General features: G+C 46.7%; 2 protein-coding genes across 4 annotated transcripts; one reads left to right on the forward strand and one right to left on the reverse strand.

Moving 5' to 3' along the window:
• Window positions 1-442: 442 nt before the first annotated feature.
• On the reverse strand, window positions 443-6022 carry ATP5PD (ATP synthase peripheral stalk subunit d). 2 transcript variants are annotated; one of them, XM_069481689.1, is made up of 6 exons: window positions 5978-6022; window positions 4027-4157; window positions 3664-3760; window positions 1742-1813; window positions 796-858; window positions 443-644 (listed from the first exon to the last, which is right to left on the reverse strand). In XM_069481689.1, the coding sequence occupies exons 2-6, from the start codon at window positions 4146-4148 to the stop codon at window positions 513-515; spliced, it is 486 nt and encodes a 161-aa protein (XP_069337790.1). In that variant the 5' UTR covers window positions 4149-4157; window positions 5978-6022; the 3' UTR covers window positions 443-512. The 2 variants fall into 2 exon arrangements, with proteins under 2 accessions (XP_069337790.1, XP_069337791.1); XM_069481690.1 differs by lacking the exon at window positions 1742-1813.
• Window positions 6023-6307: 285 nt separating this feature from the next.
• Window positions 6308-20673, forward strand: KCTD2 (potassium channel tetramerization domain containing 2). Of its 2 annotated transcripts, XR_011234905.1 has the most exons (7): window positions 6308-6646; window positions 8267-8375; window positions 10543-10634; window positions 14939-15034; window positions 17007-17132; window positions 17867-19301; window positions 19440-20673. XR_011234905.1 is itself a non-coding variant. In XM_069482826.1 (6 exons), exons 1-6 carry the CDS (start codon window positions 6308-6310, stop codon window positions 17894-17896), a joined length of 792 nt encoding a protein of 263 aa, XP_069338927.1. In that variant the 3' UTR covers window positions 17897-20673. The 2 variants fall into 2 exon arrangements, 1 of the variants encoding a protein (XP_069338927.1); XM_069482826.1 differs by having other exon boundaries at window positions 17867-20673.
• Window positions 20674-21006: the final 333 nt, after the last annotated feature.

Consider the following 21006-nt stretch of genomic DNA (forward strand, 5'->3'; position numbering starts at 1 on the left):
CATTTAACTTTGTAACAAAGTTTCCCTTTACACCATTTTTGTGCTCAAAAGCTGAAGCACAGAAAATAAATCCCTGCTGTTACACCAGCAATTTGGACCAGCTAACTCCTATGACAGCCATGGACAAGGAAAAGGGAGCATTCCCCAGGAACCAGTGGTCTGAAAGCGACGAGAACATTCAAGGCAATCAGTGGCATCAGTAGACAATGCTTCCGCTGTACCACATCGCAAGGACATACTGTCACAGGCCTACTGTTATGTGTTATGATGTCAGCAGCCCTGGGGGGGGCCTCAGTAATTGGCTCTTATATATCCCATCAGACAACTGGCCCAACACACACCTTTAGGCTCATCTTTCCACTTTAACAAAAAGCCCACTTTCAGTAAGGCCACCTCAGAGGAGAGGTTTATCTCAACCACAGAGAAGACACACCGGGAACTATATAATTATTTTTATTTCTAATGTCCAGAGTGTGTAATATACGGGCCAGAACTTCCTCCCAGACTCAAGTTTATAAATTCTCGATTGGCTGGTGGGGCCAGTAGGGATACTTCTCCTTGTCTAATTTGGTTTCCGGGAAGGCTTCATTCAAGTCCTCAATGGTCATCTGATCAAATGGAATAATGTTCCTCATCTTCTCCAGCTGCAAAGAGGGGAAATGTGTTTGGTTAAGGTAAACAGGGCCACCGAGGTGCAAAACAAGAATCCAGGCAGGTTACTGCCGCTAGGTGAAAGAAGTGTGGCCATGAAAGAGCTACACTATGTTACAGGCAAAGGCCATGGTTCATCCTTACCTGTTTCTCATATTCCTCAATCCTGCCCTTTGACAGAGACACAAACTCAGCACAAGTTTTCACCTTTAAGAGAAAGGAGAAATTTGGTTCTGAAGCCAAGCTGTATTCTTCTCCCAGGCTCCCAAGGCAGGAGTCTTAGAACCCACTCTGGCTCTCGGGCTGCCCTACGGAGAATACGTGCTTGCCCTGACCACTAGGGAGCGCTCACTCTGGGAGGAGATCCACAGCTTTCCCTGACACCACAGAGAAGCCTACACCCGAAAACCAGCTTGGGAAGTCAGGACCGGGTTTCTTCAGCAAGTTTCTCATGCAGAGGACCTAGAAATGCCTGTGTCATAGGGGCCGGTCACTGAATGGTCAGGACAAGCCACATGACCACCTGGCCAGACTTCTCTCTTTGGCCATGTCACAAGCCATCTGGGTTACAACGTTTGTCCTTCAATGCATTTAAGCGAATAGTTATCTGAATACTACTTGGATAATTTTTCTACCTAGTTCCAACTCCTTGTTTCCAACAGCTTCAAGGTATAACTGAAATAAAATGAACATATTTAAAGAACACTGTTTGATAAGTTTTGATATATGTATCCACCTGTGAAACCATCACCACACTCCAAATAGTGAATATATTTATCACCTCCCTCCTAGCTATCCCCAGGCAATCACTGATGTGCCTTCTGTCACTACAAATCAGTTGCATTTTCTAGAGTTGTATAAAAATGGAATCATATGGTATGCACTTTTTTTTCTTGCTGGCTTCTTTCACTCAGCATAATTATTTTGAAATTCATCCATGTTGTTATATATATTAACAATTCATTCTTTTTATTGCTCTCAACTCCTTAATTATCAATTTAACTCACTCTACCTTAAGCTAGCTGCTAAGACACACAGAGCTGTCAGTATTAAGAGAATTTGAGAGCAAATAAAAGTGTCGACTACTTACATCCTCCTTTTCTTCAGCATCCACTTGGGCAGTGTATTTATCCTCTGGTACAGGAACCTTCAGGGCATTAAACTACAACACAAGAACAGTGAGTTATCACCAATATACCCAGGAGCCCAAAGGGCTCAAAGCTGCTAATCTTTCTAGATCATATTAAAACATATTCTCTGTCCCAAGAGGAAGCCAGTATGCATTTCAAATGTTTTAGTGGAAAGAATCAGACTGGAAACAAGAGCTCAAAGGTCTTCTCAGACCTGTCATTAACTCACTGAGGTCCTTGGACAATTCTTTTTTTTTTTTTCTTTTTTTTTTTTTTTGAGACAGAGTCTCCCTTTGTTGCCCAGGCTAGAGTGAGTGCCGTGGCGTCAGCCTAGCTCACAGCAACCTCAAACTCCTGGACTCAAGCAATCCTACTGCCTCAGCCTCCTGGGTAGCTGGGACTACAGGCATGCGCCACCATGCCTGGCTAATTTTTTCTATATATGTATTTTAGTTGGCCAGATAATTTCTTTCTATTTTTAGTAGAGACGGGGTCTCGCTCTTGCTCAGGCTGGTCTTGAACTCCTGACCTTGAGCAATCCACCCCTCTCGGCCTCCCAGAGTGCTAGGATTACAGGCGTGAGCCACCGCGCCCGGCCTGGACAATTCTTTATTACAGAACAGTTGGACTCTATGACCAGGAAAATGACCTCTTGGCACCCCAAACTCTAAAGAAATTCTGATTTCTCTTTTACATGACAACCATAGAAGGCTGATTGGTGGAAGTATGTTTGCATAATGGACATGAAGATAGTCTCCTTAGAAGACTGCTTAGTGTTCTAGCCCCAGCATCAAACACTGTGACTGGCATTGAGTAGGCTCTCAATAAGCATCTTAAAGTAAATAAGCAAATAACTTTGGAGATTGAGACTTAACATGTAAGTATCGGCCGGGCGCGGTGGCTCACGCCTGTAATCCTAGCACTCTGGGAGGCCGAGGTGGGCGGATCGTTTGAGCTCAGGAGTTCGAGACCAGCCTGAGCAAGAGCGAGACCCCATCTCTACTAAAAATAGAAAGAAATTATCTGGACAGCTAAAAATATATAGAGAAAAAATTAGCCGGGCATGGTGGTGCATGCCTGTAGTCCCAGCTACTCGGGAGGCTGAGACAGGAGGATCGCTTGAGCTCAGGAGTTTGAGGTTGCTGTGAGCTAGACTAACGCCACGGCACTCACTGTAGCCTGGGCAACAGAGTGAGACTCTGTCTCAAAAAAAAAAAAAAAAAAAAAAAAAAATTCTCTCGAAAGTAACAAAATCTTCTCTATTAAAAAAATAGAAAGAAATTAGATGGAAAACTAAAACTATATAGAAGAAAATTAGCAGGGCATGGTGGCACATGCCTGTAGTCCCAGCTACTCGGGAGGCTGAGACAGGAGGATCACTTCAGCTCAGGAGTTTGAGGTTGCTGTGAGCTAGGCTGACGCCACGGCACTCACTCTAGCCTGGGCAACAGAGTGAGACTCTGTCTCAAAAAAAAAAAAAAAAAACATGTAAGTATCAAAGGAGGATAAGTGGATGAGAAATTATAGCTATAAGGAACAGTAAAAAAAGAGCATAAAAAGGAGAAAAACAGGAAAAGAATAGAAAAGGTGTTAGTTTGTTCCAAACGGAGACAGGTGGGAGGCTAAAAAGAAACTCAGGAAGAGGTGCGCAAACATTTAACTTAACAGCCCTCTGGCTCCCAGATTAACACTATCCTGCACAGCTGAAGGAATAGACCCTGATTCTCTGCACCTATTTACTGCTAGGCCTTTGGCCACATCCATCTTTCCTAAGCTCCCTTGGGGATCTAGCTACCAGCCTGTACATGTAATTATCCACCTTCCTGCTCCCCACCCACAAGCCACATCACAAGCTTAGTGCTTTAGTGGTCTGAAGTCTCACCTTCTTCTCAAAGTCATCCACCAAGCCTGCCTTGGCCACATTGGCCTTGTAGTAAGCCCAGTCAATAGTTGGTGGATTCTCAGGTAGAACAGCCAACCTGCTCACATGGAAAAGCAAAAGTTAGGATTGTCCTACGAGCCAACAGAAAACTCACATGGTAACTTCCTTATTCCCATGGCCTGGAGTGCTATCACACTTTTCTCTTGTAAGGTCATCACGAAAATGCAAAAAAATACTTCTGTTTGGAAAATACATTCTTTATATGTTGTCAGAAAAGCATCAGGAATTCACAGGAATTCCACAACACTGTTTGCTTCTAGATTCAGTGGCAAGTACAGGGCTCCCTCTCAGAAACATACTGACCTGGAGGTGAGGGTCTCATTCCAAGATTTCAGGGAATTAGCAATAGCCTTTTGGTTTCGGGGTATGATCTCTCCAAAAGCTACCCAGTCAATGGCTTTTAGAGCAAGTTTTCGCCCAGCCATCTTGGGATCCTGGAAAATAAAGTAAGTCAAGTAAGTAACATCAAAGCAGGGATCTTGGAGAGAATGCTCTAACAGGCATCTTAGAAACAAGCAAGTCTTTAAGAAATAGATCAGCATCTGTTGAGCACTTGGTGGGTATATTTACCAACTAGAGAAACTAAGATTACTAAATCAGAAAAGGAGGACAGTTTAGCTTTTCAAAATCAAGGTGTGCCATCTGGCACAAAAATATATTCTCTCTCACTAGATTGTCTGTCCTAATCCTAGCACTTTCAGACGCCAATGCAGGAGGATCCCATGAGCCCAGGAGTATGAGAACAGCCTGGGCAAATAGCAAGACCCCGTCCCTACAAAAAATGAAAATAAAAAAATTAGCTGGGTGTAGTGCTGTGTGCCTGCAGTCCTAGCTACTTGGGAGAATAAGGCAGGAGGATTGCTTGACTCCAGGAGTTGGAGGTCACAGTGAGCTCTGATCATGCCACTGCACTCCAGCCTGGGCAACCGAGTAAGACCCTGTCTCTTAATAAATAAATAAAAATTTAAAAACAGGTTGTCTTTCCTCTATCCTCCGACTCCTCCTCATCCTTAAAAGCCTAGCTCTCTACTTTTTGCTCTCCATGTTCCTTTGGAAATGTTGCTAAAATAACATTCATCCATTGCATAAAAGTTAACAATTTAAATACAGTTCCACCTAGATTGTGTTTTATTCACTGATTCTCCAGTACACAAAACCTGACACACACCTAAGTTTTAACAAGGCTTAAACAGAGCTGACTCTAGACTATAATTTCCCTATCTGTAAAACGGGGATAACATCAGCCCTGCTTAACTCAGGGCTGTTAAATGTATCAAATGAAGCTGTGCACATCAACTTGCTCTACGATTTTACACAAATTTAAGGGGCTCTCTACCCGCCCTCCTACTAGATTGGTAACACACCTTCACCACTTATTCATGTTGGGTTATCCCCATAGCACTAGCACATGTCCTGCCTGCATGTTAAGAGGTATCCAACACATATGTGAATGAGACAGATGATGGAACGTGGTTACAGCCACATTTTTTAAAAACCAAGACAGAATATGGGGAAATAGTCACCTTAAAAGGATCAGGGTCAGATATTAGCAGACTGTAAGGCCAAAGATCTTTACAGTCTTGGAGTGGATTTCAAGGAAGATGAAAGATATCTTCCTCAGGATCTTAAAGAAAGTTGTCAAACACCTGCCTCTTCCTTTCTTTCCTTCTGAAGACAGTTTGTTTCCTAAAGTGGAGGGCAGGAGTTAAGGAACTTAGCAGGTAACTTTTAAAGAGACCAGAGAAACAAGTACCCTTACGGAGACTTTCCCAAGCACCAGTAGAAAGGAGAAGTCATAAACAGATACTTTTCTTTAATCCCCCAGCGCCTAGAACAGGCCATGCGCATAGGACATGCTCAGTGAGTCTTCTTTGAATAAATAAGTAAATGAACCCTGCACCTGAGAAGAGCCCTCCAGAGCCCGCTGAACGTGCCTCAGCAAGTTAACACCATATCTGTGTAACGTCTCCCCAATCCCCAAAGCGGACGACTGAAGTCCGCCGCGCTGGGAGCGGACTGAACGAGACAGGGCTGGGGGCAGCACCTAGATCTAAATCAGCCGCGGCCGGGTCACAACTCGGCCCCCCGACGCGCGCTCCCGGGAGGGGTGAAGAACGGAACGCGCAGCAAAGCGCAGCACCTACACCTGGGCACTCTGCCAGCGGGGGCAACCGAGGGCCCAGAGCGGGGCTTGGAAGCCGCAAAGCAGAGGAACCCACTGGGACTCAAGCCCAGCACCCCGGACCCCACTCACCTTCACCGACCCCGACGGCCCAGAGTCCCAACCACCAAGTAACGGAAGTGGGTCACCGGAAGACCTCCTCTCAGCCAACCCCAAGGCCAAAGGAGCGGGCCTTGCTTCGCAGATCAGCCAATAGAAATGAGGGCTGGTTCCGGAAGTCTCGCCCCCGGGGGCGGGCACTGCGCCTCCACAGCGCGGGTCCCCGGGCGCTGGTTGGGGGCGCTCCCCTCCCTCTCCCCCCTGCCCCACCCCCGCCGATGGGCCGGCCCGGCTCTCCCTGCCGAGAAATGGGCCGGCCCGGCTACGCGCGGGCAGCGGCGGCGGCGGCGGTGGCGGCCCAAGATGGCGGAGCTGCAGCTGGACCCGGCGATGGCGGGGCTGGGAGGGGGTGGCGGGGGTGGGGTGGGCGACGGGGGCGGCCCGGGCCGCGGGCCCCCCAGCCCACGCCCGGCTGGCCCCATGCCCCGCGGACACGGCCGCCAGTCCGCCGCCGTCGCGCAGCCGCTGGATCCGGGTCCCGGACCACCCGAGCGGGCAGGGGGCGGCGGCGCAGCCCGCTGGGTCCGGCTGAACGTAGGCGGCACCTACTTCGTGACCACCAGACAGACCCTAGGCCGGGAGCCCAAGTCTTTCCTCTGCCGCCTCTGCTGCCAGGAGGACCCGGAGCTGGACTCAGACAAGGTGTGCCCCGCCCTCGGGCGCGCCCCCGGGCCTTCAGACCCCCTCGTTCCTCCTAGACTCGTCCGCAGAGTCCTGGGACACGCTTCTCACAGGCAGCCCCCTCAGGCCGCGACCCCATCCTCCCCTTGGCCTCTCATGCTAGCCCCAGGGGCCTCAGATGGACCCTCCTCTTCCTTCACCCTCACCCTTAGGCACACCCCGGCTTTCTCTCTGACCCCGCCCTGCGTTCTCAGCGACTCCTTTCCTACACAGTGCCCACCCGCACCCCTTCTCCATATTCTCTGCTCCTCTCATCCCAGCCCCCCAGATCGGCATGAGTTTTCCCTGGCTTCTCTTCAGCCCCTCGCTGCCGGTGCCAGATGCATCCAGAACTGGGTCAGGGGAAGCTAAAGCATCTTTGTAGCTCTCTCAGACTTCCTCTCAGACCCCTCTGCCGAGTTGGGCTTTGAGAGCTGCAGGGAGTGCTTCTTGTGATACCACACTGCTTTCCCATGGTCCTGGACCCAGAACTTTTATCTGGTAACAATGGCTGTTTTAGATCCATATTTGAGATCAAATGCGTTCCTTAGAAAGAGGTTACCATTTGTCAGTGTAAATCTAGGCTGACCAGTTAAGAGCGAAGGAAAATGAAGACCTGGAGACGGAGGAACACTGTTGGGCAAGATGCATGGCTGCTAACCAAACGGTTGAGAGGTGACGAGACACTTAAACCATTTCCAATTTGAACTGTTTGAGTTTGTTTTTAACTTTACTTGTTCCTCTTATAGTTCCCAACTTAAAGGTACTGACTATAGTTCACACCACCTTATATCCCATATAGCATTCAGCTGGTCACCTTGCAACACAGTTGGGGTTGCATAAACATTTGTTGATTTCATTTATTCCTCTCCTACCTCTCCTTTAATAAATACCAGATTGATGGAAACCTATCCTGCCCTAACTTTAAAGAGATTCCAAAACCCTTGCTTATAAAGGAATTATTTTTATCTACCTTATAGCTTCCTTGTGGCAGTGTAAGCCAGTTTCTTCTTGTTCCTTTTACTGTAAAGATGAGTAGGATTAAAGCTGCTCAGAGCCAAGTCCTGGCAGTACCAAGCTTCCTCTGGGCACAGAATTGGGTGTGTGAGATTACAGCTGGCAATGCAGACTCCCACTGATGTTGGCCTTGAGCTCAGGAGCATTGCCAACTAAACAGAGGTTTTCTTAGAATTAGGAATGCGGTTCAGGGGCAATGGAGAAGTCAGAGTGTCTCTCTCACGCAAAGATTTAAATCATGCAGCTTGGCATTTTCTTTCTTTTCTTAAATAACAAATATCCCACAGAAGAATGTTGGTAATTGTTGTCCAAGCAAAGATTTTCGAAATCCAAGCCACTAAGTTATGACTGCATCTGTAACACCCTACCCGAAATGACCTTAAAATACAAGGTACATAAAGATAGGTTTCTTGCCAATAGTTTGTTATAAGCAAATGTCTAGCAAAACTTTGTCATCACTAAAGTTTTTTTAGCTGATGGAATGAATTATTGCCTTAGAGTGCTGACAAAGAGGGTGAAACCCTGCCCTGACTTTGTTTAAAATGTTCCTGAAATCTCCACAGTGATAACCCTTGTGTTTGGCAGGATGAGACAGGGGCGTATCTGATTGACAGGGACCCCACCTACTTTGGTCCTATCCTAAACTACCTCCGCCATGGGAAGCTCATCATTACTAAGGAGTTGGCAGAAGAAGGTAAGAGCACTGTTTGCATTTTCAAAATGCAAGTAGAATCTTTAAAGCTGTTTTACAAATTTGAATTTTGTTTGAGGTTTTCATCGAGCTCATGTGCAAGTGTAGTAAAGGTTTATGGAACTGAGCAGGAAGCCTCCAGTTACCTAGTCTTGTCTCGGGGAGTTTTGTTTAAGGAAGCCACTTTGAGCTCCGTGCAGTTCCTTAGTGGAAAGGAAGATAAGTAACTGAGCTGTTTAGGATGTCTTTCCAAACCTTCAGAATTGTCACAATCCTTTTTCGTATTTGTTTATGTGCTAGCAATGAATGTCCATAGCCTGAAGAAGCAAAACATCTCTGTGACATTCAGGTATTTGTATGTTCAATTTTAGTTTGAACTTGGAGCTATAAAAAAAAAAATAATAAAGGCTCGGCCTCATTTCTTTTAAGACTTTGGTCTCATGCTTCCCTGTAAATTTCTGCAGCTGACCTAATTCATTCTCCAGTTCTTTGTCAGGTGTATCATCGTTACCTCATCTTTTTGGTTTGTAGGGCATTTGGACTGTAAGTGGGTCTAGTCATCTTTCTACAAAGCTTGGCTTGGTCTTATTGGAGGCATTCAGGTGAAGCTTGGGGACTGAACTTAAATCCAGGGCACCCTGATCTGAGAGCTTGTAAGGGCTGTACTAGTTAATGTAGTGACTGCAGAACAATTCTGTTTCAGTAAAAAGAGGAATCCTTTCCTTTTTTGATGTCCTTTTTTTTAAAAAAAAAAAAAATATTTCAAATGCATACAAAAGTAATAGGAATAGAACAGTGAATTCCTTGCACCCACCATCCAGCTGCAACTCCCAACTCATGAGTAATCTTGTTTCTTGAAAAGAGGAATAGTATCTTTTCTAATGCCTTTAATAAAAACAATTTTATTTTGGAGTAATTTCAGACTTAGAGAAAAGAGCAAGAATAGTACGAAGAACTCCCTTTACCCAGATTCACTGGTTTTTAACATTGTTGTCATATTTGCATTATCATTCATTCGGCCCCTTCTTCCTTTCTCCCCTGCTTATCCTCCTGCCTACCCCCCCTCCACAGTTTTTATTTCTGAACTGTTTGAGAATAGATTGCAGATCTCACCCCTTAATATTTCAGTGTATATTTCACAAGAACAAGGATACTATTTTATATAACCACAGACAGTATAGTTATCAAACTCAGGAAATTTAATATTGATAAATGTTCTTATCTACAGCTTATATTCCAGTTTTGTTAGTTCTTTTTTTTTTTTTTTTTTGTTCTTTTTTCTTGAGACAGTCTCACTCTGTTGCCTGGGCTAGAGTGCCATGGCATCAGCCTATTTCATGGCAACCTCAAACTCCTGGGTTTAAGCGATCCTCCTGCCTCAGCCTTGGCTCAAGCGATCCTCCTGCCTCAGCCTCCCAAGTAGCTAGGACTACAGGCGTGTGCCACCACATTTGGCTAATTTTTTCTATTTTTAGTAGACATGGGGTCTCACTTTTGCTCAAGCTGGTCTCAAACTCCTGACCTCGAGCGATCCGCCCACTTCGGCCTTCCAGAGTGCTAAGATTACAGGCGTGAGCCACCGTGCCCAGCCATCCATTGTCTTAATGATGGCCTTTATAGCAAATTTTGTCGCTGGTACAGGATCACACATCTCATAGCAGTCCTGTATAAGTCCTTTGATTTTTGTTTATCGTGGGAGTCTTTCAGTGATTGCCTTTTATATTGTTCACATAGTTAGCATCCTTAGTTAGCATCCTATTAAGTTTGGTCCACATACATTTATATGCACATTTCCATCCCGTATCCCCCAATGCCTTTTAGGGCAAACTGAGTAAAAATTCCAAGCTCAGGAGGTGTCCAACATTATTAGTTCCAGGAACTAAGTGACATGTGGGAAAGATGTCCTGCGGCTCATGGGCAGGCGCCAGGTAGGGAGCACCAGAGATGAAGTGGAGTGAACAGGGCAGACCCTGCTTTGACTCATTACGCTGGGGAAAAGGTCATGGGTGTACCCTAAGCTGTGAAGAAATATGTTCTAGGCAGAAGGAGAGAGACTAGATTTGCATTTGAAAAATGCAGTTGTGAGCAAGCATGTGAACTCCAGCCTCTTCTTGGTGTTTTCCTAGTGAACTCACAGACCTCTCTGACTAGAGTTTGGTCCTCATTCTAGGTGTACTGGAAGAAGCCGAGTTTTACAACATCGCATCTCTTGTGCGGCTGGTTAAGGAAAGGATACGGGACAATGAGAACAGAACTTCACAAGTAATGTGTTTCGAACTTTTAAGGGGGAGATGTCTAAAGTGGCTTTCTCTGTTCGTGTGTTGGGATGTGATTTGAAAAGGATGCCTTTCCTCTTAGAGCCGGCGGTCTGTGCAGAACACTGCCTGTCTGCTGTGTTCAGCCAGAATTGCTCAGAATGAGGAATTAGAGGAGAAATAACAGAAAACAGAACAGCCTCGTGTCCCTTTAGAAGAGTGAGGAGATTGTCGCTGCTCACCATATGGCAGTGGGAGGAGCCCAGGGCGCTTTAGGTCCAAAACTGTTCTCTCTGACAGAGTATCTGTCTCCCTCCCTCTACATAAACCAAACAAGGTCTTGCTTTCACCAGTCGGTGGCTCTTTATTAAGACGAGCCTTTAGCGTGTGATCATGTCACATCCAGCTCCTGGGAGACACTTGAAACCAGTCTCATGGGGCAGGTTGCAGAAGCTGCTTGCAAATTATGCTTCTGAGAACATAATAGTAACTTGTCTTTATTATGATGTCTTGATTTTTTTTTTTTTTTTTTTTTGAGACAGAGTCTCACTCTGTTGCCCAGGCTAGAGTGAGTGCCGTGGCGTCAGCCTAGCTCACAGCAACCTCAGACTCCTGAGCTCAAGGGATCCTCCTGTCTCAGCCTCCCGAGTAGCTGGGACTACAGGCATGCACCACCATGCCCGGCTAATTTTTTCTATATATATTTTTAGCTGTCCATATAATTTCTTTCTATTTTTAGTAGAGATGGGGTCTCGCTCAGGCTGGTCTCGAACTCCTGAGCTCAAACGATCCGCCCACCTCGGCCTCCCAGAGTGCTAGGATTACAGGCGTGAGCCACCGCGCCCGGCCGATGTCTTGATTTTTATATAACTCAGTAGATACAATAATAAAGTGAAACAAAATATATCACCTAGTTTATGGGAAGGAAAGATGAGAGGACATCCTTAGCTTACTTCACATCACGTCATTCACACGTGTTTGAATGGCCATAATAGCTCCTAGTAGGCCCTTGGAATTCTGTGAGGAATAGAAGGTCCTTGCTCTCAAGAAGCTTGAAGTCTAGCAGGAACATGTGTCTAGGCTCTGTTTTAAGAACGTACGCTGCAGAGTTGCAGCGACAGAGGGCAGAGTCTTGCTCCACTGGGACCACCTGTCTGTAGTGTAGTTGCCTCTTAGCTCATCAGATACCGGTGATAAATGCTCTCTTTAGTAGACTGTATCACAGCCTAGAATTTTCTAGCCATTAAGAAGAAGGCAGGGGGGCAGGAAAAAAATAAATAACAAAAGAAGAAGGCAGTAAGTTTCTTTTTAGAACTCGTGACCTCAAGCAATCCTCCTGCCTCGGCCTCCCAGAGTGCTAGGATTACAGGCATGAACCACTGCGCCCGGCCTAATGAGTTTCTTTTTTACAGTAAAATATTTCTGATACTGAATGAAGTGTGGGGAAAGAAAGTAAAATGCAATCCCTTGTTCTTTCTATGTTAGACTTCATGTAGCAAAATTTCCTGGCTCTGGATGAATAATTGACACTGACGATAAAAAATGAGCTCTCTTACTTTATCTTCAGCAGTTTGCAAAGGTGGAAAGAAGGGCTTATTCATTTAGTTATTGTCCAAGTGGCTGACAGCAGAAAGGCTCCTTTTTGATGTTCAAAGATGAATTTGTAGGTGGTTTGCAGATTACCGTTTGAAATGTGATCTAGTGTCACCAATCTCTTTGCCATCTCATATTTACATGGCATCTTTCACTATGGTAGATACGAAATAGACATTTTGGAAATCTAGTCTTGTCCTCAATTTTCCACATTCTAAAAAAAAACTTGATTTGCTTAGTGTAAATTTTGATGGTACCAAGAATTATATAATTTGAAACCATTCAAACATGGTACCTGAACATTCTCCCTTCTTTGCCATAAGCTAATTCCTAGAGAGCATTGTAAGATTTCTATTTGATGACAGCAATTAGGGTAATTAATCCTCTAGATTCTGAAGGCTTGTAGATTTATACCCAGTTGGAAGCTTTTTTGTTCTAGGAATGTCAAGACCTTTTTGATGTTAATTGATCTTTCCATCTGTTCTTTTTATTTGGTGAAACTCTGAGAAAGGATTTGATGTTGTTCAAAGACACCCTCTTTTGCACTTGTCTCACGTGGCTCTGAGATGAAGGGAACCGTGTGTGGGTTTCCAAACATGTTACCTCCTTTAACTTGTCTGCAGTCCCTCACACGTGTAGCTCGGGCCAAGCCCAAGAAGTGGACTCCTACCTGCCTTCATTTTCATGACCTCTTACCTCTTTTAGTGGCTGCCACCATTCTAACTACTTTGCTGTCTCTAATCATAGTATTTTCTTAATTGATTGATCTTGGTGCGTTTGAGAGCACCAGTAGTTTACTTTGGAAGAGGAAAAAAAAAACAGGCAATATAATGGCATCTTGAATATCTGGAGCTTGGACAACTGTGGCCAATCTCACAAATCTTTTGTGATACTCTAAATTGTGTAATATAAAACATCTAATTGTTTCCAAACTGTGTAGTTAGAACCAATTGAAATCTTCAGGGGATTTGTTTTATATCTTATATGGAAGAAAATTTTTTATATCCTAGGACGTTGGTTAATGATAGTTATACCTCTTTTAGAAAGGAAAAGCATAGAATTAAAAATACAGTGTTGTCAGGCAGACCTGGGCTGCAGTCCCAGCTCTACCTGCAGCTCGGGCAGGTGCTTCACTTTGGACATAGGTGTCCTCGTGTAGAAGGGAGCTAACACCAGCCATCCAGGACCACAGAGAAGACTAGAGGAGAAGGGTGTGACACTTTGGGCTTGGGGTACTTGGTCATCAGTAGCTGCTTTTGTTTATCCTCTATTTCCCAAGTAGTGAGATGTTCTAAAACTAATTTTCCAAATAACTGAAGCCCAGTCATGCTCTCGCAAAAGTACAAAAACAAAGTTTTCATCTTTTTTTTTTTTTTTTCTTTATTTATTTATTTTCAAGACAGAGTCTCACTCTGTTGCCTGGGCTAGGGTGCCGTGGCATCAGCCTAGCTCACAGCAACCTCAAACTCCTGGGCTCAAGCGATCCTCCTGCCTCAGCCTCCCGAGTAGCTGGGACTACAGGCATGTGCCACCATGCCCGGCTAATTTTTTTTTTTTTTCTATATATATTTTTTGCTGTCCATATAATTTCTTTCTATTTTTAGTAGAGATGGGGTCTCGCTCTTGCTCAGGCTGGTCTCGAACTCCTGACCTCGAGCGATCCTCCCGCCTCGGCCTCCCAGAGTGCTAGGATTACAGGCGTGAGCCACCGCACCCGGCCCACAGTTTTCATCATTTTTAAGAACACATTTCCTATTTTCTTTCTTTCTTTTTGTTTTTTGTTTTTTTTTTTTCATTTCTATGAGCTCAAGGACAATATTTCCTGTTTTCTTAAAATTGTATTGAACATCAGTGGTCCCTCTCTCCACGACTGAGCGTCATTGTTATGAACCTCAGTGACTGTTTGTGGGATAACCAATGCTTCCCGCCCTCTGGGGTGGGCAGTAAATGTGCAGTTGTTGGACCCGACACAGACAGGTCCCAGATTGCTAAACACTCTGAGTCCTCATGTGTGCTTCTGGGGAGAAAGTGAAGGGCCCTAGTGCTGCCGCGTTGGGGCATCCTTTTTTTTTTTTAAGAGATGAACTCTCACTCTGTCACCCAGACTAGACTCAAATTCCTGGGCTTAAGCAATCCTCCCACCTCAGCCTCCCTGGGACTGCCACACTTCTGTAACAAGAGTATTACCTTTTAACACTGAAACACTTTCAGGTAGCATCAACAGAGGGTTAAAAATAGCTTGAACATTATGAGATTCCTATTTGATATATTAATTTAGTATCTTAATATACTATTCCCACAATCATGTATATCACTCTGGATAAACCAAAATATGGTATACATTTGCAGCAGGTCTGTCATATATAAACAATCCCAGAAAAAACCGTGGCTCTCTTGTGAAGACTCTGTTTTCTACTTGGGGAAGTGGATAGAATCTACGTTTGTCAGTATAGCTGCTCACATAATTCATGCCCCAAAGTTCAGAATCATTTTACCCACTAATTCATATTCTTAGACCCTTTTTTTCTTTTCCTGGGAAGAGTTTTTATTGAAAAACCACAGTATTGTTTGCAAAGGGGGATAGTGGGTGACTGCCAAGAAAAAATTTCCAAGCAAACTTCTTTTTACTGTTTATGCCTTTGAAGAGCCTCCTTGGGGCAGCTGCGTACTGTGGTGTCCTTGCTGCTGTTCTTCACAGTCTATGCTGGCTTGTTGCAGGGCCCCGTGAAGCATGTGTACAGAGTCCTGCAGTGTCAGGAGGAAGAGCTCACACAGATGGTCTCTACTATGTCTGACGGTTGGAAATTCGAACAGGTATATCTCTCAAAGAGCAGCAATCCCTGTATCTCATCCTAGGGTTCTGCAACTCTCCAAACAATCTCTGGCAGTAGCCAGTTAATAACCCTGGGAGATCAGTAGGGCCAGGTGTGATCCCATCCCAAAATGGGGAAAGAGTCACTTGGTGGGCGTGGTTGGCTCAGTAGTACCTGGTGCATTGGGGAGAATTGGGAGGAGTGCCGTGTCTCCCCGCCTCACCTCCACAGTTTCAGTTTGACTGGACCCAGGGGTCAAACAGTGAGCCTGTTTGGTCTTGAAACTGCTTCCCTTTGGTTTGTCTTCCCTCAGAGGGATTCTAGAATGAGTCCCTAAAGAAGACAGGGATTTGACAAGCCTTCCTTTCCTTCTCCCAGGGTCAGGACTTTATAATTCTGAATGTCTGTATAATCCACCAGGAAAAGCTCGATGGACAGGTATATGACAGAGGGATCAGGTGCAGTGAGAATGCGGCACAGTGCTTTACCGTCCTTCTCTCCTTCAGTTCCCTCAGCCTCGTGTTTATGACTGAGAGTCAGAGCTTTACTGTTCTCTCCCATTAGATGGCAGGATTGTTTAATTCTGTTTCCTTCAAAACACAGGAAGGCTGAGAGTGAAGAGTGAATATATTTTATATGGCTTCTGCCTATTTTTATGTAGAGGTGAGTTTTGGAGTTTTTTTTTTGAGACAAGGTCTCACTCTATCCCCTGGGCTAGAGTGCAGTGGCATCATCGTAGTTCACGGCATCCTTAAAGTCTTGGGCTCAAGCAATCCTCCTGGCTCAGCCTCCTGAGTAGATGGGACTGTAGATGCACATGACCAAGCCCGGCTCATTTTCTTATTTTTTGTAGAGACAAGGTCTTGCTGTGTTGCCCAGACTGGTCTCAAACTCCAGGCCCCAAGTGATCCTCCTACCTTGGCCTCTGCAAATATTAGGATTGTAGCCGCGAGCCACCAAGCCCGGCCTTATGTAGAGTTTAAGAGGTCAACTGACCTGTCACCATCAGCTTACCTTCTAAGATAAAAGCTGCAGTGTATGTTAACAGCATTTTGTTACAGATCGAATGCAAATGTGTCTCTGCCTTCAGAGCCAACACTGGTTATTCCTCACACTTACCTTCCACTGTGTGGGTCGGCCTAGTTCGTATTGAGGTGTGGGTTGCAAAGTGTTGCCAAGAGTTTATTATCCTCCACTCCTAAGTATTTTCCTTGATACAAAGTCTGAAGCAAAGGATATTATTTTTTTTTAAGAATTTTTTTGTGAAACCAATGAATAATTTCTGATGTTACTTTTCTCATCTTATGACTGCTCTGTGAGAGGACCAAGTGTGTTCTCGGTGCCTCCATTACATGCCTGAGGAAGTCAGGACAGGGAGATGCCCCCAGCCCAATCCTATGGCGGATCAGTCCTGGTCTCCCCGTGATGCCTCAGGACGACCTCAGCCTCTGCTCAGCTCCTCCCCCTGCACGTGTAGTGCCCATTTAGGATTGCTTACTGAATTCAGTTCTCCAGGAGGGTTACAAGTGCCAGCAGCATGTGGCTTTCAGGAGCTTCTCGGTGTTTGGTGCTTTCCAGGTCCTCCTGAGCACAGTCTCCTGTCCGGGCCTTCTGCGTGAAGATGAGCCGGCTCTGTGTTTGGCTGAAGCTAGTGTCCACATTCATTCACAGAACATTCCGTTTCACCTCAGTGTCTGATTGAGGGAGAGTGGTTATGTTAATCCTCCACGGCCTTTGGGGGAGCTTCAGGGCCTGGGTGAGGGCCGAGGTGGAACGCATGCTCTCCTTCTTGGGGAGGCCTCGCTGGTGATGTCCCCATGAGTAACAGACCCAGTTATTCCCGCGGCCTTGATACTCTCAGAGAATTCTTTGTCCTTTGAGAAGTAAAACAACAAAGTGCAGTCCGGAGGAGGGTGTGATTTGTGTAGCACTTTAGCATTTGGCGAATGTTCACCACAGCCTTGTTTCATCAGCTGATCAGCATCGGATCTTCCTATAACTATGGAAATGAGGATCAGGCGGAGTTCCTCTGTGTCGTCTCCAGAGAACTAAATAATTCTACCAATGGCATCGTCATAGAGCCCAGTGAAAAGGCAAAGGTGAGAAATGGCTTCACTGGAATCGCGTCTCTGACTTGTTTGTTCCCGGCCCCTCTGCGGCCTTTGCCTGAACTGCTGCTTCTCATTTCCTCCCTCCCCGTCTAAAGCCAGCCTTGCACCGCCCCTTCCTTTTGTTATTTTGACGGTGGTAATTTGAACAGGGTGCATGGAGCCGTCACAGGGGTTTTTAGTTGCTGAGGAAATGTGAACCTGCAGATGGCAGACTCTGGCCGGCCTCTGCCCTTGCCGCCAAGTACTGCCAGATGAGAATTCTGAACTCAAAATTGGAAAGTATTTTGCATTTATTCTTTGAAACTATTGTTCTTTTCTCGCTGCCTCAGGAGAAAAGGTATTTTCTTGCCTTTGTGACTTTTCCCCTCTTAAGTTCCTAGAAAATTGTTTTAGACTGTTTTTTTCTTTTTCCTCCACACTCACACACTTCCAAATCAGCAGTATGTGGTAAGCTTGAACCATGTCCTTTAGCACAGGAAAATTTTGGTCCAATAGCACATCAACTTTAGGCCTAACTGTGTTCGGCAGGAGCATGTTTTACAGCTTGAGGGCTCTGGGTGAGGTCGAGGCTCCACTGCCGCCCTGTTTCCTGGGGTCACGGAATCCCTGGGAATCCCTGGGCTGCTCGCCAGGGTCCAGTGGAGAGAGCAGCCGCAGGTCTCTGCCTCTTCCCTCGCGGTCTGCCTACCAGCCTTGGCCTTCTCCCCATCTCCCACTTTCAGATTCTTCAGGAGAGAGGATCACGGATGTAAACTGAGCATCTGAGACGCCGGAATCCTAAATGTCAAGAGAGCAATCCCGCAGAGCACCTCTGTGAAGTTCAATCTCGCTCCTGTACAGTAACCACGCTACTGCGAAGCAGAGCTGAGCCTGGCCCCCGAGTGGAGACGTGTTCTGGTCAAAACCAAAGGAATCCCACCCCCACCCACAGGACTCCGAAGACAGATGCAACTTCTGGCTGCAGAGTACTGTTTCAGAAACTTGCTTTTGTTTCCTTAGCCAGTATTGTAACAGATCTTTGCAACAGCCGCTGGACTGGGATCCCAGTTGGAGCCTTTTGGGGATCTGGGAGAAGGGGGAGGACGGCCTATCTCCTTGGAATGGCTTGGAGCAAAGGAAGGACTGTTTCTGAGCTGTGCCATGGTTTCACCCTAGCGTGCCACACTGGGCGTTGGCAGCTGCTTTGGAACACTGTCTTTTCTCCCTTCTATGCACCCTCAAAGGCATGCAGCAGATGCAGAGGGTTCCGGCCGTGGCTTGTCGAATCGAGGTTTTAGATAAAGGACAGGGTTGCCGGAGTACCCCACATTCCTATGAACAGAGCCTCTGTGAGGAGAGGGAGGATGAGGCGTCCTTTGTTGTGGTTGGAGTTTGGAGTCAGAGCACCGAGCTGCCACCACGTGGAGCTTTGCCTCAGTTGTCTCCAGCAGCCGGGACCTTCTGGCGAACTTGCTTTCTCCCCGTGAGGAGGTGTGAGTCAGAGAGACAGACAGACAGACGGGAGCGTGAGGTAGTTGGTATAACTGCATCTGCAGCCTTTTCTTACCCCACGTTGACCCTGTCTTCCTTCCCTGGCTTTTTAAACCGGACCAAAGATGAAGGGACTTTGTGGACCCTCTAATGGCTTGGGGTGGGGAGGGCAGTTCCTTTGAAAGTTGCCAAATGTATTCTGTCATATCTAAGAGAGCTGTAATTTCTGTGACTGTCTCTTGGAGATGCCTTGATGGAATGTGCAATATTTGCGTCTCTTCTTGGTTTCTAACCTTGGCAAACCTGCCCCACAGCGGTGTCAGTGACCCCGCAGTGTCCCCAGTAGCGTCTATGTGTTTGCCGGGCAGTTTGGGACCCCCTGCGTCTCTCGCCCACCCTCACCATTACTTGTTTCTGTAGATGCCATGTTGCTGAGGGCCCAGTGCTTGTTTGAACAGGGTGTGGCCAAGCCCTCCTTTGGGCTGTGACCACAGAGCTTGTGTCCGCACTTTCTGTCTGAGGTTTTGAGTCTTGGTGAGTAATCACGGAATGCAAAAGAGCCAGAGAATCCTTATTTTTCCCTGGACAACCTTCCCTGATGCGGCAAATGGTAGGGAGAAGGCCAGGCATTCCTGGGCACCTTCAAAGTTCAGATTCTCTGTGCTCCACAGCTTGAGTGCTTACTAGGTGAGTCTGGGGCAGTAATTTCTAGAAATGACTGTAGACTATGCCAAGTGTCTTTTGAGCTTATGACCTGACTGTGCCCAGATGGCTTAACTTTTCTCTAGGATTCTCACTTTTTTCCTTATTTCTCTGTATCTGTAGAGTAACATAGACGTGTGCGTGCAGGGCTTTCTGCCAGTACATTTATGTCTACACACCGCCGTAAGTATACGTGTCAGCGCCTCAAAAGTCTGGCGCGTGCCCAGTATTTTTACAGCTGTAAAGTGTTAGATGAACTCCCACCTGCAGTGAAAGCAGCCACCCCGTCAGAAGGGTTACAGGCATCCATCCTGTCAGATCTTTCAGGGAATAAAAAGATTTGGGTGGAGTCAAGGAAAAGTAGAGACAGCAGGGAAAGCTGCTCTGAGCAGAGCAGGACAGAGGACTTGGGAAGTGGTGCCCTTTGGCCAAGTCGAATGAGCAATGTCAGAATGGGAGGAAAAGCAGCTGAACTTGGGGCCTTGTGCCCCATCAGCTTCGTTCAGGCCGTCCTGCTTCCGTGGGGCGAGCCTGACGGCCAGCACAGCCAGGGCTCTGGTCCGAACCCCAGCTCTGTCACCAAGTGCAGGGGGAGGGCTGGAGAGCGGACATCGGGCACGTGCCTCCTGAGTACCCCCTTACCGCATTGCTCTTCTCAGAATTGCACAGCTGGTCTAGGAAAAGGCTGCTGTTGAGCCGTGAGCCAGGCGCTCTGGGAAATGGGAGCGGTGTTTCTGCTTTCTTGGAGGGAGGGCTGGTGTTCATGAACTTTCCCTCCTTGCTGCAACCCAGTGACAGGTGAATTGTTCCAGAGCTCCAGGAGTCTGAGGATGATTTGTTTAAGATTTCTGGGAGAGAATTTTACCCACACCCTTTACGAACCAAGCTGGTATTCCTGCCTGGAAGCCTTGTCCGCCTGGGAGATTCTGGCTGATCAGAGAAGTCTGCACCGTGGCTTGGGGCTGCCATATGACCAGTGACCCTCACTCTTCTGCTCAGTACTGCCACGTGGGGAGCGTCCTGCCTTTTTCTCTGCCCCAGGTCTGAGACTATAGGTGATGCTGGCCAGGCCCAGGAGCACCTGGCATGCCCTGAGTGGTGACAAAGTAGCACTGTTTCTGTCTTTTTCCTTGGCAATGAAGTGGGGCCCAGCTCCTCTAGAGTGACTTGTTTCTGCACAGTTCTAACTGCTCTTGGGGGTGTGAGTGAGGTGGGGGTCCGTAGAGATGCTGAGGGAGTAGGGCTAAGAGGACACCCACACCCTCCAGCACAGCCTTGGATCCAGACCTTAGGGACGAGGCCTGTCACTGTGGGTGCCCTTTGTTACTGTTCGTGTGTTTATTGAGTAAAGTCTGAAGTGCTGTGACTCTTTTTGTCAATAAAGATATGAAACAAACTTCTGAATTTTGCAAACTCTGATGAGTGTCCCGTCTTGCAGGCTCCCTGGTTTCCAGTACTTTCTATTGATTCTCGAACTAGTGTCTGGAGGTGGCTTCACTGTGCCTCTCCTGGCCCTGCAACGCTGCCTGCGGGGGTGTAGGCCCTTCTTGCTCCCTGCTTTCATTTTCCTGACTCTGAAGAGACCCAGAGAGTGCCGAGAAGCAGGAGGGGGACAGATGGGCTGCCCTCTGGGGAGCTGGCAAGAGACTAGGGGAGGAGTATGAAGTGGCTTTTAGGGGAAAAGTCTCTG

Source organism: Eulemur rufifrons, chromosome 9 (assembly GCF_041146395.1).
Source record: "Eulemur rufifrons isolate Redbay chromosome 9, OSU_ERuf_1, whole genome shotgun sequence".
NCBI lineage: Eukaryota > Metazoa > Chordata > Mammalia > Primates > Lemuridae > Eulemur > Eulemur rufifrons.

Bases quoted from the DNA above. Each gene is read 5' to 3' on its own strand.
- KCTD2 (XM_069482826.1), top strand. From the start codon at position 6,308: ATGGCGGAGCTGCAGCTGGACCCGGCGATGGCGGGGCTGGGAGGGGGT. The intron at 10,635-14,938 runs GTAATGTGTTTC...GGCTTGTTGCAG, and splicing joins ATGAGAACAGAACTTCACAA to GGCCCCGTGAAGCATGTGTA. The intron at 15,035-17,006 runs GTATATCTCTCA...TTGTTTCATCAG, and splicing joins ACGGTTGGAAATTCGAACAG to CTGATCAGCATCGGATCTTC.
- ATP5PD (XM_069481689.1), bottom strand. From the start codon at position 4,148: ATGGCTGGGCGAAAACTTGCTCTAAAAGCCATTGACTGGGTAGCTTTT. The intron at 1,814-3,663 runs GTGAGACTTCAG...CTTGTGTTGTAG, and splicing joins TGGATGACTTTGAGAAGAAG to TTTAATGCCCTGAAGGTTCC. The intron at 859-1,741 runs GTAAGTAGTCGA...TTTCTCTTAAAG, and splicing joins ATGCTGAAGAAAAGGAGGAT to GTGAAAACTTGTGCTGAGTT.